General features: G+C 40.9%; 1 protein-coding gene across 12 annotated transcripts in view; it reads right to left on the bottom strand.

The window, feature by feature from the left end:
• Map4 (microtubule-associated protein 4) overlaps positions 1-16088 on the bottom strand; it is a 99919-nt gene extending 83831 nt beyond the window's left edge. For 11 of the 12 annotated variants that reach the window (XM_005383384.2, XM_005383390.2, XM_005383382.1 and 8 more), the window contains exons 1-2: positions 15818-16088; positions 820-888 (exon numbers count right to left, since the gene is read on the bottom strand). In XM_005383384.2, coding sequence (XP_005383441.1) covers positions 820-888; positions 15818-16040 — 292 coding nt within the window. In that variant the 5' untranslated portion in view covers positions 16041-16088. The remainder of the gene's footprint in view (positions 1-819; positions 889-15817) is intronic. The other variant, XM_013513377.1, reaches the window with a different exon arrangement.
• Between the last annotated feature and the right edge of the window lie 913 nt (positions 16089-17001).

The raw sequence follows: 17001 nt of genomic DNA, 5'->3' as shown, positions 1-17001 counted from the left end.
GCAACAGTCGTGTCTGATGCTGGCCTCCACTGCACCACTGGGTGTCAAGCGCCTCTTAAGAGCACACTGCTACAGAGAACGGCGTGCATGAGCAGCAGAAGGCAATTCATCTGGGTCAACTGCATCGGCCCGGCCACAACTGCAAATTAAGTGCAGTTATTTATAAAAATATAACACATGACTCTCATACAGGCTACCTAAGAAAAGATTTATATAATACACCTCTGTGGGCAGACTCTTGCTAGAACACTGAGAACTCTGCTCACCACAAAGACACTAGGGCAGGGGTTCATGCTGGCTATGGGGTGAGCACCCAGAGAGCTCAGTGCGAGCTGAGAACATCAAAGCCTTACGAGAGGGCCAGGGTTAAAGACAAATCTCAAAAGCAAAAGTTAGGGGAAAGATACAGAAAAAAGAGACTAAGGACAAAAAACAAAAGAGAGCACTTGTAATTTATTCCTCACAGATTTCCTAATATCAGGGTTCAGTGAACAAACTAAGTACAGCCTGCATTCAGGGAAGAGACCTGCCTCAAAGAGCTGAAGAAGCCAAAAGCCTCCCACACAACATAATGTGATAATAAGTATTCTGCATCTGTATCATGACTGGTACAGCTCCAGCAAATACTTAAGTAATATCAGAGGAAATTTATTCCTGTCTTTCCAGCATTAGAGATTTTATGTAGATGTCCTTACATCCAACAATACCCTCAGAAATAATTCATGTGCTTGCACTAGCAATCCTCTACAAAGGAGCGTGCCAAGGTGTTTCCTATGCACATTTCACTCATGTGTCTGAAGAATTCTGGGGACCACTTACCTGCAGTATTGTTCCCTTCTATTGCATGGTCACCGTTGGCTAGCACCGTTGGCTTAGAAGATGGAGTACCTGCAACAATCACAAAGAATAACTGCAGATGTAACAAATAGAAAAATAAAAAACTGGATCCAACTACTATCTTGTTTCATTTTGGTACTCGGGACTGAACCCAAGGCCTTCACAGTGAGCTACATCCCCAGCTCTTTTTCATTTTGAAACAGTCTGGCTAAATTGCTAACTTGTGCAGGCTGGGCTGGAACTTATAATCCTCCCATCTCAGCCTGCCAGAGTGCTGGGATAACAGGCATGCACTACTCCTCACCACTCTTAATACTGTTTTACTAGTGGAATTTTTTATAACTTTTCATAGTATTATCTTAAAGTACCTAAAAACAGTCCAAACTTAAAGCTTTAATAAGTGAAAACTCCTAACAGAACTGGGTCATTCATGCCTTCTTGACCCAAGCACATGAAAGGCCTTTCCAATAAGCAAGGATAAGTCCTTTCAGTTCTGTAAGCTGTCAAAGATTATCACTAAACTCAACAAAACCATCACAACACACCACAGGCCTATGATCCATGATGAATCCATGATGAAAATCAAATGCACCAGACAGGCGCTTGTGTCACTGAGTTATATCCCTGGCCCCTTGAAGTCTCAAATGCACTAAAGCTACCGAGCCATTTCAAAAATTCCCAACTGGGCGTGCAGGCACCGTCACCAGCCTGAAGGAAGCTTGCATGGAAGACACTAGCAGCACTCCTGAAGCCAAGAGCTGCACTTCTGCGCTGCAGTAAGTGTGTTGATGCACATTTGTACGTCTCATTCTTAATGAACTAAGGATGTTGGGGCTGGGGATTTAGCTCAGTGGCAAAAGCACCTGCCTGGCAAGCGCAAGGTCGTGAGTTCGGTTCCCGGTACCGGAGAAAAACCAAAAAATAAATAAATAAATAAATAGAGCTAAGGATGTCAAACATCGCATGTGTATTTGCCACTCCTTTATCTTTGGTGAACTGAATGATCACTTTTTAAAAAACTATTTGTAAACTGGATTGTTTATTTGATTAGTGGATTCTGGGACTTCTTTTTTTTTGTCTTTTTGAGAAAGAGTTTCACTATGCAGTTCAGGCTGGCCTTGAGCTCACTCTGGAGCTCAGGCTGGTCTCAACCTCATAACCATCCTCTTGCCTCAGCCTCCTGAGTGCTGGGATTACAGGCCTGTACCACCATGCCTGGCTGAGACTTCTTTATATGCTTGAAATGTGAGTTTTATCAGGTGAGTTTTGCAAATATTGTCCTTTTTTAGGTGCTTTCTCTTTTGTGGTACTAGAATTGAACTCACGGCCTTATACATGCTAGGCGGGTGCTGACCCACCAATCAACACCCATGTTCATCACTGTCTTTTAATGTGTTGTATTTCTGTGTGTGTGTTTTGTCTTTTGGGGAAACAAGAGTCTCACTATGTAGTGCAGGCTGGCCTTGAACTCAAAGTGATCCTCCTGTCTCAGCATCCTGAGTCCTGGTATTACAGGTATGTGCCACCATGCCTGGCTGATTTCCTTAACAGTATCTTTTAAAGAGCAGAAATTTTGAAGTTTGATGAAGTCTACCTTATCATTTTTTCAGGGATCTTCTGATGATGTATCACAGAGATTTTTGCTTAACCCAAGGTCTCAGGATCTTTCCATGTCTTCCTTTAAAAAGTTTTATAGTTTTCATATTTAGGTTTCACTGAGGTCTATGATATAATTTTATGTAATAAATTTTATAAAATTACATAAATTTATATAACAAATTTTATATGTGGGATAAAATGTGGGTCTAGATTTGTATTTGTATGCATGGATCCCTAATTATTCAGCATCATTTGTTGAAAAGGCTATTCTTATTCTATTGAATTGCTGGGCAAATGTGCAACTCTCTGGAAAATCAACTGACCATATTTCATACAAGTCTATTTCTGGGCTTTCTATATTTTATTCCTTTCCACTGACCTAGAAGTCTATTCATTTTACCAATACCATGTGTCTTTTTTTGTTTTTTGTTTTTTTCCAGTACCGGAAATCGAGCTCACGACATTGTGCTTGCCAGGCAGGCGCTGTGCCGCTGAACTAAATCCCCAGCCCCAATACCATATGTGTTGATTGCTGTATTTATATAGTAAGTCTAAAAAAAAACTACAGTTTAGTTCCTTTGCTTTTCCATATAAATTTTAGAACTAGTTACCGATTTATACAAAAAAGCTTAATGAGATCTTATTTGTAACTGCACTGAACACACAGATAACCTTGGGGAAGCCCCACCCTATGTGAAAGGCTCTGTTATCCAACATTTCAGCAATCTGCCTAGCTCTAAAGTGAACCTGCTGACCAAGAACTTCCTAAAAATCATTATCAAGATCCTGAGACATTTTCCATAAGAAAAGTAAAAATCCAGAACACATTACTAAATATAAAATGCAAGATTTATCCGGGTGTGGTGGCACGCCCCTGTAATCCCAGCACTCGGGAGGCTGAGGCAGGAGGATCACTGCAAGTTTGAGGCCAGCCTGGGCCACAAAGTGAGCTCAAGGCCAGCCTGAACTGCATAGTGAGACCCTGTCTCAAAAAGACAAAAATAAATAAATAAAAAAAATCTATGCCTGCCAGACTGAGCAGAACAAATAAATAGCATTTAAATTAAAAAAAAAATTTTTTAAAAAACCATGAAAGAATATAAAGCAAACACACTGAAAATTGCTAAAAAGGATGCCAGCGATGAAGGCAGGAAGGAAGAAAAGGTTTCACAGCATCCTATTTTAATTGAGCACATTAAAGCATTAAGAACTTCAGATAAATAGAAGTAACCTATATGTGTCAGCTATAACATACTACCACAAGTACTTAAAAGTAACAGAAAGTTTATGTGCTTTGTTTTTTTTTTGAGAACTAGGGCCAGGCATGGTGATGCACACCCATAATCCCAGCATTTATGAGGAAGGGGCAGGAGGATCACCAGGAGTTTGAGTCCAGCCTAGTGAAACCTTATTTTCAAAAAATTTTTAAAAGTAAAAATTTAAAAATAATACAGTAGTAAGGCTGAGTGTGTAGCTCAGGGTAGAACACATCACTATATCCCTAATACAAAGAAAAAGTGGGAGAAATAAAAGATCTAGAAATCAAAGGTAACCTTCAGTGGACCAGAAATTACAAAAACTATCCAGGAAAATCAAAGCCACAGAGACCACACAAGGAGAAACCACAGCCCCCAAAATGAAGCAGGAGTGCTGAGTTCCCCACTAGAAGCTTCAGGTTGGCTGGCTCACCTCCCTCCACCCCACTCAGCCAACCTCCAACTCCCAGGCTGTAGTGGAAACCACACGTTTTGGCACAGGAGCAAGCCGCTTCACCAAGGCCTTACCACCACGTGGATCCTCTGTTGGCGTATCCCACCTGGCAGCAAAGTCGAATACCTGCCCAAGGTGAGTGTAGAAGACACTCGTGCATCAAAAGGTAGCTCAGATAGACAGTATTTCCAACCAACCAAGGGGAGGGCGTCACATTCAAAGAGACTAAATGCCAAAGGAAACAGCAAGTAGGAGACTGGCTTGTATTTTTTGGGGGTGGGTGGGGTACCGGGAATCAAACTCATGACCTCAGGCTTGCCAGGCAAGTGCTTATGCCACTGAGCTATATCCCCGGCCCTAAATAGTTGGCTTGTAGGGGCTGGGGATTTAGCTCAGCGGCAAAAGCGCTTGCCTGGCAAGCGCAAGGTCGTGAGTTCGGTTCCTGGTACCGGAGAAAAACCAGAAAAACAAAAAAAACTAAAAAAAAATAGTTGGCTTGTATTTTTTTTTTTTTTTTGAGACTTCTTAAAAAGAAACACATTTCCCTCAGAGAGACATCGATGAAACAAAAGCAAGGTCTAAAGAAAGTGAATTATCTAATGACTAACAAATTTTTTTCAAGTTAGATGTTTTCTAGTTCTTGGTTTTCATCAAGATTGAAGGAGTGGCCTGGGCATGTATCTCAGCAGCGCAGCACTTGCCTGGCAAGCGTGAGGGCCTGAGTTTGATACCTGGTACCCACCAAAAAAAAAAAAAAAATAGTTCAAAATGGGGCTGCCATCTAATAAAACAGAATAAATTTTGAAAATGTTATTCTATACACTCTTAGTATGTAACTCAAAATACTAACATTGCCATAGTAAAGTTTCCATTACCACATACTGAATTTAGGTATTTGAATGTTTCTTGATTATGATGTCTTCAAAATTAATAGAAACAAAATCATTAAATCGTATCTTATTCTAGCAAGAAATACTGATTCACACATATATGACCTAAATTAGAAAAATAATAGGTCCTATCATCAAGAAAAGCATTTCCAATCAAATCAACTTTTAAGGTTAATAACAACTTATCAAAAATTGTAATACTGGGGCTGGGGGTTTAGCTCAGCAGCACAGTGCCTGCCCGGCAAGCACAATGTCGTAAGTTCGATCCCCGATACTGGAAAAAAAAGCAAAACAAAAACAAAAAAAATTGTAATATATTTCTTTGGCATCTTGGTCCTAGGTAGCTCTCAGAAAGAACCTGAAAGTTAAGTTTAAATAGTGTGTGGTTTCTCTTATATAAGAAACCTGAAGCATAAGTAAATTAAAGAGCAAAATCAAAGAAAATGGGAGCCAGGCATGGTGGCACACACCTGTAATCCCAGAACTTGGGAGGCTGAGGCAGGAGGATCACCCCAAATATAAGCCCAGCCTAGGGCTACATAGTGAGTTCAAGGCCAGTCTGAATTACATAGTGAGAATCTGTCTCAAAAAATAAAAAATAGAAAAGAAACAAAGAATTGAGATGTATTGTATACATGTACCAACTCCCCACAATGAATGTAATCATTATGTGCTACAAACATGTACATGTAAAAATATATTTTTTTAAAAGAACCTAAAAGCTGGGTGTAATGGCACATACCCCTAATCCCAGCACTCAGGAGACTGAGGCAGAAAGATCGCCATGAGTTGGGCAAGCCTGGGCTACACAATGAGACCCTGTCTCAAAACAACAACAAATGCCAGGCATGATGGTACACGCCTGTAATCCCAGCACTGGGGAGGCTGAGACAGGAAGATTACTGCGAGTTTGAGGCTAGCTTAGGCTACCAAGTGAGTTGAAGGCCAGCCTGAACTACATAGTGAGACCCTGTCTCAAAAAGACAAAAAACAAAACCAAAAACAGGACCTGAAAATTAAGTGCTTCTTAAGGGATTCCTGTTTTTCTCTTATGTCAGCATACTATACTTGTTACTACTATTTTTTCTTTCCATTTCCAAAAAGAAACTATTAAAATGTATATAGTTATCCTTTGGTATCTAAGTATGATTGGCTCTCGGACATGCTGTGAAGGTGGACAACCAACCTAAAATTGAAGTCAGAAAACAACTGTTTTTGAAAAATATAGTTGCCATATTCTTTTTTTTTTTAACTCATCAACTTCCCCAAATCTGGTTACTGAGATAAGTAAGAGGGTTTTTAGGATTACACACTTATGTCTACCTACCCCTCTGGTTTCTAATCTTCACATTAACATAAGCTAAGTGTGGACAAATGATTTCAGTTCAGCTTAACAACATGATAAAATTATTCCATTCATTTTTCCTCCAATTACATTTAATAATCAACGACGGCCTATCTCCCACATGCCAGAAAGAGTGATCTCTGTTATGTACACCTGGCCATTTCCTGTGGACTCTGGTACGACCACGAGCTTCATGGGCTCTCTCCTGCCACTTGCCTCACTGCTTTCTACTCTAATCTTTGCTTTCTTTCTTGAGGTTGCTGAAAACTCTCCACTAGTCTGTGCCTTTCTGCTTTCGCTAACTGGTACTGAAGGAGGGAGGGGAGGGGTGAATCCAACCTGGGGCCTCATACAAGCTGGGCGAGCGCTGTACCACTAACACCGCCCCTTTTGGCTGAAAGATGTCACTCTGTTCGGAATGTAAGAGTAAAGAAGGGAAGTGTAAGAAGAAAAGGAGAGAGCCTTCAGTAAGAGACACTGAACAGCTTCATCGTGATCTTACAAGTTCCAGGACAGAAGACAGTTCAGAGAGCAAAAGCACTCACCAAGAAGATGAAAAGAGGGTGGGAGAGGCAGTAGTTAAAGGGAGGGGAGTAAAAGTCAGAGGCTGTTCTTGGAAGATTACATCTAAACCTAATATGTGTGTGTGTGTGTGTGTGTGTGTGTGTGAGAGAGAGAGAGTGTGTGTGCATGTGCTCACACGCATTACTAGAAATTGAGCCCAGGGGTGCTATACCACCAAGCTATAACCTAGCCCCTTTTTTTTTTTTTTTTTTTTTGAGACAGTATCTCACTATGTAGTTCAGGTTGGTCTTGAATTCACCATGTAGTCCAGCTTAGCTTCAAACAATCTTCCTTCCTCAACGTCCCTAGTGCTGGAATTACAGGTATGTACTAACTACCAAGATGCCTGGCTTTGTTATTTTCATTTTGAGACAAGTTTTACTAGTTGCCCAACCTGGCTTTGAACTTACGATCCCCTGTCTCAGCCACCCAGTAGCTGAGATTACAGGCATGTGCCACCACAGCTGGCTAAACCTAATTTTAGAGGATTGCATAATAACACTAATAGCAAAAGCTATAAATGACATCAGCCTCCAGACCTGTAGCTTCAACCTAGAATTCTTCCCTGAACTCTCTCACCTGGCTGCCTCTTCACTGTCTGCAATTGGACATCTAACAGATAACTCTCTGAAGATAACCCAGCCCAAATTTTTTACTATGGGGAAGCTCTCTCCTGACTGCCTCCACTGAATCTCCACTGTAAAGATCACTGCTGAGAATAGGAACTGAGGACAAGCACTTGAAGTCTGAACAGAGAGGAGATGAAACAGCTATCTAGGAAAGTGGAAGACTTTACAAACTCATGTGAGTTAGCAAGAAAATCCTTCAAGTCTGTGCTCCTTACCAAAATAAGACTCATTTACATTACTGAACACAGTATTGATACACCTAATAATTCTTTGTTTTGAATTAAATATGCGGATCTTTAGCTACTACTATAAACAGCACCTATGAAATAGTAAATCAAGCAAAAGTATGTACTCATGAAAACTGTATGATTTTCTAGGAGGAACATGGGGTTCAAATTGAAGTTCTGTATCTACTGACTAAATTAACAAATGCAACCCCCTTCAAGGTTTCTGACCTCAACAGCCTCACTTATAGGTGAATTTATAGTAGTAATATGACAGAAGACAGTAATTTGACAGTGTTAAATGTTTTGTTTGTTTTTTGTCTTTTGACACAGGGTCACTATGCAGTTCAGGCTTGCTTTGAGCTCACCTTGTAGCCCAGGATGGCCTTGAACTCCCAGCAATCCTCCTGCCTCAGCCTCCCAAGGGATTATAGGCGTATGCCACCACACCCGGCCTAATATGCTAAAGGTTAATGATTGTTATTATTCTCATTATTAACTGTAAATTGGTCAACATATATGGAATCGTTAATCTATGACTGACTATAGGTTAACTTAAATTGATCAATAAAGTCTTTGTGAGAGCACTGAACTCGTTTATTTTTGTACTACATAAAGACCCTGTTAAGTGACTTCTGTAGATCTAAGATGGCTCCAGACACACTTGTGAAAGTTAATGCAGAAATTTTAAAAACTTGCTACACTAAAACAAGATGAAGGAAAAGGAAGAAATTAGGAGGAAATAAGAAAGGCTGGGGCTGGGGATTTAGCTCAGCGGCACAGCGCCTGCCTGGCAAGCGTGACGTCGTGAGTTTGATTTCCGGTACCGGGGAAAAAAAAAAAAAGAAAGGCTGTGACTCTACCATATACATAACACACACCAACTTAAAAATCTAAGACCAGGAGAGGAGAAAACAACATAACAACAACAAAATCAGGGTTCACAATAGGAAAAAGCCCTGTAAACTTTCCATCCAGTTCAGATTTGTTGAACCCAAATCCCTGGAACACTATACATTCCTGGGTAAGTCCTAACTCAAAGGATACAACACAACCTTCTCTCACTGATCATTTCCCCAGAGGGTCATCACTTCATGAAATAAATGACACATTTTTTCTGGGACATAAGGATATTCAAATTTACTTTGTTTTGCTTAATCCCCTCTTCTCAGGCCATTTCAGATTCCCACAACTTGCAAACCAATCTGGCAGGGCAGAAATGCTGAAGACACTAAGGGGCCTGTGTGGTGTGAGAACAGTGCCACAGTGAGCCAGCTCTGGACACCCTGAGTAAGGATAGCCCTTGCACACTGTCAGACTCATGCCAACATCGCCCTCTGCTGCCCATTTAGGTTGGCTGCAATGTTCCATATGGACTCAGCAGAACAAAGGAATCCTGCAGCATCTATTTATCTATCACCCTTCCTGGGACTGACTTAGGCAGCGTCACCGGGCTCCTGTTTTTCAGTCTCGGCATGTGTATCCAAGTCAATCATGAGGGCTCGCTCAAACACACGGACAGGCCAGATCCCCAGTTTCTGTTTCTGTTTGCGCCTAACAATGACACTTCGAACAAGCTCCCCAAGGACCTGAGAAAGCTGGTTGAGGGGACCATACTTAGAGAACGATGGACCTTTAGAGCTTTCAATGATACAAACAGCCTGCTGCAGTGCATGTGCGGTAGATTCCCCACCACTGTCCTAGGCTGATTTGCTATTCTACAGAAATAAGCTTTTGCCTCAAAGACTTCCTGGAACGCTAAAGAAAAAGCATTCTCACTGGGTGTGGTGGCGCATGCCTGTAATCCCAGCATTTGGGAGGCTGAAGCAAGAGGACTGTTGGGAGTTTGACACCAGCCTGGGCTACAAAGTGAGCTCAAGGCCAGCCTGAGCGGCATAGTGAGACCTGTCTCCAAAATGACAAAAAAAAAAAAAAGCATTCTCTCAGCCTCACAAACAGAATTACTTAAGCACAAAGGGTACAGAAAAATTTAAGTGACATAAATTTGCCCACTATCTATGACTGAAATTTAGCAATGTGCTAGATGTTCCTTTGAATGAGAAAGAGTTACAGAGTTATTACTTTGTTATTTGTATCTGAAAGCTTTTAACAATTATTAGGAAGACACTGTTTCTAAAGCAAAAACAAAACAAAAGCAAGTAATAAGAAGCCAGGTGTGGTGGCCCATACCTGTCATCCTGGTACTTGGGCCACTGAGGCAAGAGGATCACCCCCAGTTGGAGGCCAACCTGGGCGACAAGATGATAGCACACACCCGTAATCCCAGAGTTCTGTGATGCCAAAGCAGAGTCCAGCCTGGGCAATTTAACAAGGCACTGTCTCAAAAATAAAAACAGAGCCTGGTGTAGTGGCGCATGCCTGTAATCCCAGCACTCGGGAGGCTGAGGCAGGAGGATCTTTGCAAGTTCAAGACCAGCCTGGACTAAAAGTGAGCTCAAGGGCAGCCTGAACTGCACAGTGAGACTGTCTCAAGAAGACAAAAAAGTAAAAAAAAAAAAAAAAGGAAATAATAAAATAATAATAGTATGAGCGCAGCAAGGCCTAAAAACAATGACCAGACCAGCAGCAACAAGCATCGGAAGTACTCACACTGAAAGCCTGGAATACCATTTTACACCTTTAAAAATACAGCACCTTCTGCAGACACTGCTGCGTCCAAGCTTAGAGCAGGAACTGTATTGGAAGAAAAGGAACTTTCCTGCTCGGTGCTAAACAACGTAAGGCAGCCTCTTTCCTTACACTCATTTCTAAATGAAAGCAATTAGGGTGGATGCACAAGAATTAAAGAAAACAAAAACACCACTGTCCAAAGAATCCTATTATATATAACCTATTCAACTGCACCTTCTAATATTAGCCACAGGAAAAGGGTTAATAAAACTTCCACTGGATGGGCTGAGACTGCTACAAAATTATATATCAAGAGCACCAGCGACTGTTTATTGAACTTGCTCCAAGAACAAAAATCAAATTAAAACTGGGATATATAATGAAACAATGAAGTCTGGCGCTCTTCTATCATTTGTGAAGAAGAGCTCAGAAGAAAAAACATCTTTACAATGTTGTCCAACAAAACAAATACACAACGTATCAGTCTGGCAAAAATTCATTAAATTGGAGAGCAGAAAAATGCCCTGCAATACTGGGAGAGTCTTGGCCCTGGTTCTTCACACACGCACCCACAGCAGGCCCTATCCCTGTGGGGTACAGCATGAGCAAAGACCCAGCCACACAGGCACACAGGATGGAGTACAAACAGCAGGAAAGGGAATGAAACAAAAAAAACCCTGTCTACCACCAGACGGGCATTCTTCTGAGAAAGGGGAGGCAACACAAGAGCCTCCTCGGAGACAAGGAGGCATACAAGACCCAAACCTGAGTGCTTCGGAATGGAAATGAGAAGACACCTTCCAGTGCCTCACTCCCTACTCTAAGGCAAGAAGTAAAGCCCAAGGGCAATCACAGTAACACATCCCAAAACCACCTCGGGGTCTGCAACAAGCTGACTCAATCCAACAGACACGCCCTGTGTCTGGCAGACTTGAGACCCAGAAAACTAAGAGGTGTATAGATACACATATATGTGAATACACACACACACAGACGCTAGAGAAAAAGTGCTATTAAAAAACAAAACAGGTGTGGTAGTGCACACAGTAATTCCTGCATTTGCAAGGCTGAGACAGAAGGATCATCTTGAGTTTGAGGCCAGCTTGGGCTACACACTGAGTTCCAGACCAGCCTTGACTATCAAGCAAGAACCTGTCTCAAAAAACAAAACAAAATGGGAACAAAACAGCCAGGGTGAGAGAAGACCAAGATACTCAAACTGTCAGACAGACATTTAAAGTAATTCTGATTCGTGTGTGTATGTGTCTTTTGCTAGAGATCAAACACCCAGGACCTCTCCCGTACTAGGCAAGTGCTCCAGCTCTGAGCTCTTTCTCCCAGTCTCCCATCCCTTACTAGTCTTACTATGTTAAAATCTATAGTAGAAAAGGTGAAAACGATGGAGAAATTCTGCAAAAAGATGGGGAAATATAGAAAAGATTCAAACAGAAGTGCTAGAAATGTTTTAAAGCACAGATATTAAAGATTTTTTGAACTGCCATGGTTAAGCACAGTGGTGAATGCCTGTGCTCCCAGTACTTGGCAGACTGAGGCAGAAACACTCCAAGTTTAAGGCCTGACTAGGCAACTCAAGGAGACCCTGTCTCCAAATAAAAACTACAAAGGACCGGGGATAAAGCTCAGTGTTACAGGCCCTCAGGTTCCACTCCTAGTACCACCAAAAAGCAAAAGCTCCAACAGCACAAAACAAAGATGAAATGGGGGAGAAGGCTAGAGCATCTCAGGGTTTGGGGACAATATAAATAATCTAACAAAAATTCTAATTAGAATTCTAGAGGAAGAGAGAACGAATATAGTACAAACATTTTTTTAAAATAGCCCCAAATTTTCCAAACCTAATGAACCAAACCGTAGCACAGCTCAAGAAGGTGGGAGAACCTCAGCCAGGAGAGAAACACCCAAAGAGAATATGAACACAACACAGTCAGGCAGCTAGAAGCCAAAGATAAAAATAAATCTTGAAGGCAGCCAGACGAATAAAAGTAACAGGATCACAACACACTTCTCATCAGAAACTACGCAGGTTAAGAGGGCACGGAGCGACGCTAAACCGCAGAGTCCCCAGCTGATGACAGTGGTGGTCCAACCGAAATTTTTCAACTGTATGATGGTACAAAAACACACTCAATAGGAACTGTACTTCAGGTTTTGATCTCTTCCCAGGGAGGCAATACACAGTACCAGAAGCTCTTACAACAGGAACAATGGCAGCAGGCCGCAGGTTCCCCATCAGTCACAGGTCAACACTTCACAGTCCACTGTGAGATACTCAGAAAAGAAAAAGGCATTTTCAATATACAATGTTTTCAACTCAAGAATGGGTTTATTAGCCAGGTGTGGTGGCACACGCCTGTAATCCCAGCACTCAGGAGGCTGAGGCAGGAGGATCATTGCAAGTTCGAGGTCAGCCTAGGCTACAAAGTGAGCTCAAGGCCAGGCTGAACTGCATAGCGAGACTCTGTCTCAAAAAGACCAAAAAAAAAAAAAAAAAGAGAAGACTGGGTTTATTGGGCTAAAAGGCTCTCAAAGTAGGAAGCAGCAACTGCACTATAACAAAAAGGGTCAGCACAGAGTATTAGACCGAGCCCAAATACCTTCCAAAACTGAATGTGTATGCTTCAAACAAACCAAAGCTGAGTCACTTAAGGCCAGCAGACCTACAATTTGTTGTTGTTTTTCAGACCTATGTTCTATGTTTTAAGAAATGTTACAGTAAGTTTTTCAGGCAAAAAGCACATGGTACTAGATGGAACCTGGACCTACACAAAGAAATGCAGAGTGCCAAATGCTAGCTCTTAGAGCAAAAGACATTTTCTTGTTATTTTTATGCAGTATGAATAAAAGTATAAGGTTTAAAAAACTAAAAACTGATTAACTGAAGCAAAAATGGCCATAGTAAATTGTGGGCTGCTAACATACATAAAATCAAATGTAAGAAAATAATAAAAAATGAACCTAAAATTGGACATTGATAACTTTTGTGTGGATTTTTTTATTTTCCTGTACTAAGCAATGAAACCAGGGCAGCACACATGCTAGGCAAGTGACCTAACACTGAACTACATCCCCAGCTCTTTTTATTCTGAGACAGGTCTCCTGAAATTGTCCATGCTAGCCTCAAAGTTGCAATCTTCTTACCTCAACCTCCCAAGGAGCTGGGATTACAGGTGTGCACCAATGCACCTGGCCCTGCATGGACTTCACAGTACATGAAGTGCTACAGTATTACTAAAAGATAAACTGGGAAGATATTAAAGATGTACACTGCAAGTTCTGGGTCACATACAATTTTTAAAAGAAATACTGTAACAAGCCAACACTGAAGCAGTTAACAATAAAATCATCAAAGTATTCCATTAATTCCAAAGCAAACACAAGGAAAAATGGGATTAAAAAACACATGGAATAACTAGCGGGACTGGGCAGTAGCTGAGTGGTAGAGTGCTTACCTAGAGTATGTGTAAGACCCTGAGTTCAATCCCCAGGACCACAAAAAGGAAAACAAAAGGAAGAGAGCAGATAGCAAGATTCGCAGATTTAACACCACCATATCAATAGTCATGAAAGATGTAAATAGCCTATATATACACCAATAGTATGACAGAGAGTCTCAGACTAGACCAAAAAAAAGTCCCACCTTCATGCTTTCTATAAGAAATCTACATTTATTAAATATTTTAAAAGAAATAGGTACAAAAATAAAAAGATGCAGATAGATATGACACACAAACACTAATAAAAAAGGAAGATGAAATGGCTTTATTAACATAAGATAGGCCGGGCATGGTAGCACACGCCTATAATCCCAGCACTTGGGAGGCTGAGGCAGGAGGATCGTTGTGAGTTCGAGATCAGCTTGGGCTACAAAGTGAGCTCAATGCCAGCCTGAACTGCATAGCGAGACCCTGTCTCAAAAAGACCAAAAAAACACAAAAAAAAACCATAAGATAAATGAGACTGCAGCACGAGCAAGATTACCAAGAAAAAAAGAGGACATTACAGAATGTCTAAAGGGTCAATTTTTGTTTTGTTTTGTTTCTTGCACTTGCCAGGCAGGCACTGTGCCACTGAGCTAAATCCCCAGCCCACTAAAGGGTCAATTTTAATTAAGAAGATGTGACACTCAAAACATACACATGGGACACTGAAACAGGTATGGTGGTGCACGCCAAGAATCCCAGTACTTGGGATGCTGAAGCAGGAAGATCACCACAAACTTGAGGCCAGCCTGAGCTATGGAGTTCCAAGTTCAAGATCAGTCTGAACTACACAGCAAGACCCTGCCTCAACAACCCACCCCTGCAGAAAAGTATATATATATATATGGGGCAATAGATCTCCAAAATACATCAAACAAAAAATCGATAGGACTGAAGGGAGAATTAAAATGAATCCACAAAATGACATATAGATTTTTTAAAAATGACATATAGATCAATATTTCTCTCTCATAAATGATACAGAAACCTGAACACTATCAAACTAGATCCCATTCAGCAACAGCCAGCCTAATCTACACAGTGAAATCCTGTCTCGAAACTATGGACAAAAAAATAAAAATAAACTGAATTCCTAGTTTAAAGTATGACAAAGAAAATTAGACACAGATCACAGATGGTTTTATTGATGAATTCTATCGAATATCAAAGAAATAATCAATTGTATACTAACTATTCTAGACAACAGAAAAAGGAATACTTTCCCAACTCATTTTACAAAGTCAGCATGACCTCAATTCTAAAACCAAAGACATTACAATAAAAGACCAACATTCCTCAAGAATGCAGATGTAAAACTTCTCAACCAAATAGCAAATCAATCCAGGATATGTGAAGATAGAAAACCTCTGAAAACCTTTAATTCATGTTTTAATCCTGCTCTGAAATGATTCCAGTTTTAGTTAAATTCTAATGTAGGTACAGAATTTTATGTATCTAACTTTACAAAACTACTTTTTTTTGAGACAGGGTCTTGCTATGTAGCTCAGGCTGGTCTCAAATTTGTGGTGACTTTCCTGCCTCAGCCTCCTGAATGCTGGGATTACAGACATGCACTATCACACCCAGCCCAAAACTACTTCCAAGAAAAGGCTCAGTAGGCATCTTAATTTAGGGAAGTTAAAAAACAATTTAGAGAAGTTAAGATTATATGGTGGTTAAAACATTATAGAAGAAACTTGAGAATTAAAAGTAACCTACAGCCTCATAGGCAGACTCACCACCCTGTAGTTGAATTATCTCCTTGGTTTCTTATTAACCTAAACTTAAACTCCACTCATTTTCCTCAGGGTTCTTAAGACTATGACACAAAGCATAACCTCCAATCTCCTCTCTGAACATACATGTACAGTTTGGTTCAAATACTAACCTTCAACCTGGTTGGTATCCATGCACTGTTTCCTCTTTGACTCTGAGTTCCCAGTCTTCTCCTCACCATCCATAAGAGGAATATAGTCTGTTTTCCCAACAGTTTCCCCGACAACATCATCATAGGCCTCTGCCTCCAGGGTGGCCATGAAGTCCCGCTTGATCTCTTCCTCGATTTCTGGAGGTGGCTCTGTTAACGCATCTGCAAGACTGAGGTCAGCCATTCTGCACCAGTGCCGTTGCCTGTTGAGGGGACAGACAGGGTTCACATGATGAGCACTCCAAGCAGAAAACATTTCTAGGGGGCTGGGGATTTAGCTCAGCGGCAAAAGCGCCTGCCTGGCAAGCGCAAGGTCGTGAGTTCAGTTCCTGGTACCGGAGAAAAACCAAAAAACCAAAAAACAAAACAAAAAAAAAGAAAACATTTCTAGAAATGCTCAGCAACTGCTTTAAGCAAAAAAGAATCAATACTAAAATTTGAGAACTAGACGATGCTTTCTCATATGAAAGATGAGAAAATTAAAGCTCAGAAATGCACAGTCCTACCCAAGATAAGTCACTGCTATTCACTTTTTTCTCATATTTCTGGAAGGTAAACAAAACAAGTGTCATTTTGGCCTCTTTATTAATAAATAAAGTGCAAAAATTCAATGTATTCAAAGAAACTGCAACTAAGATTTAAATCAGATCTTCTGACTTCAAGCCTCACACTCTCTCGACCACCCTATACAATGTCTTCACTGCTAAATCACATCCCAAACTGTTTTTAAAGTAATACGCAAAACAACTAGTCCATAAAATAAAAGACTAGGCCAGGTGTAGTGGCGCACTCCTGTAATCCCAGCACTTGGGAGGCTGAGGCAGGAGGATTGCTGCGAGTTCGAGATCAGTCCAGGCTACAAACTGAGCTCAAGGCCAGCTTGAACTGCACAATGAGAGTCTGTCTCAAAAAGACAAAAAAATAAAAAAATAAATTTAAAAAAAAAAGACAAAAAAAATAAAATAAAATACTAGATTTCTAATAAATAAAACTTGGGGGGGGTGCAGGGTGAAGCCAGGGCCTTCACACTAAGCTACATACACTGAGCTATATCCCCAGCCATTTTTTCTTGAGACAGGGATTCACTAGATTGCTAAGTTGCCCCGGCCAGGCTTGAAGTTGTGATCTTCCTGCCTCAGACTCTC

The sequence above is a fragment of the Chinchilla lanigera genome, unplaced genomic scaffold (assembly GCF_000276665.1).
Source record: "Chinchilla lanigera isolate Chin_1 unplaced genomic scaffold, ChiLan1.0 scaffold00019, whole genome shotgun sequence".
NCBI classification, from domain to species: Eukaryota; Metazoa; Chordata; class Mammalia; order Rodentia; family Chinchillidae; genus Chinchilla; species Chinchilla lanigera.
This window is presented reverse-complemented; position numbering and strand designations above follow the sequence as displayed.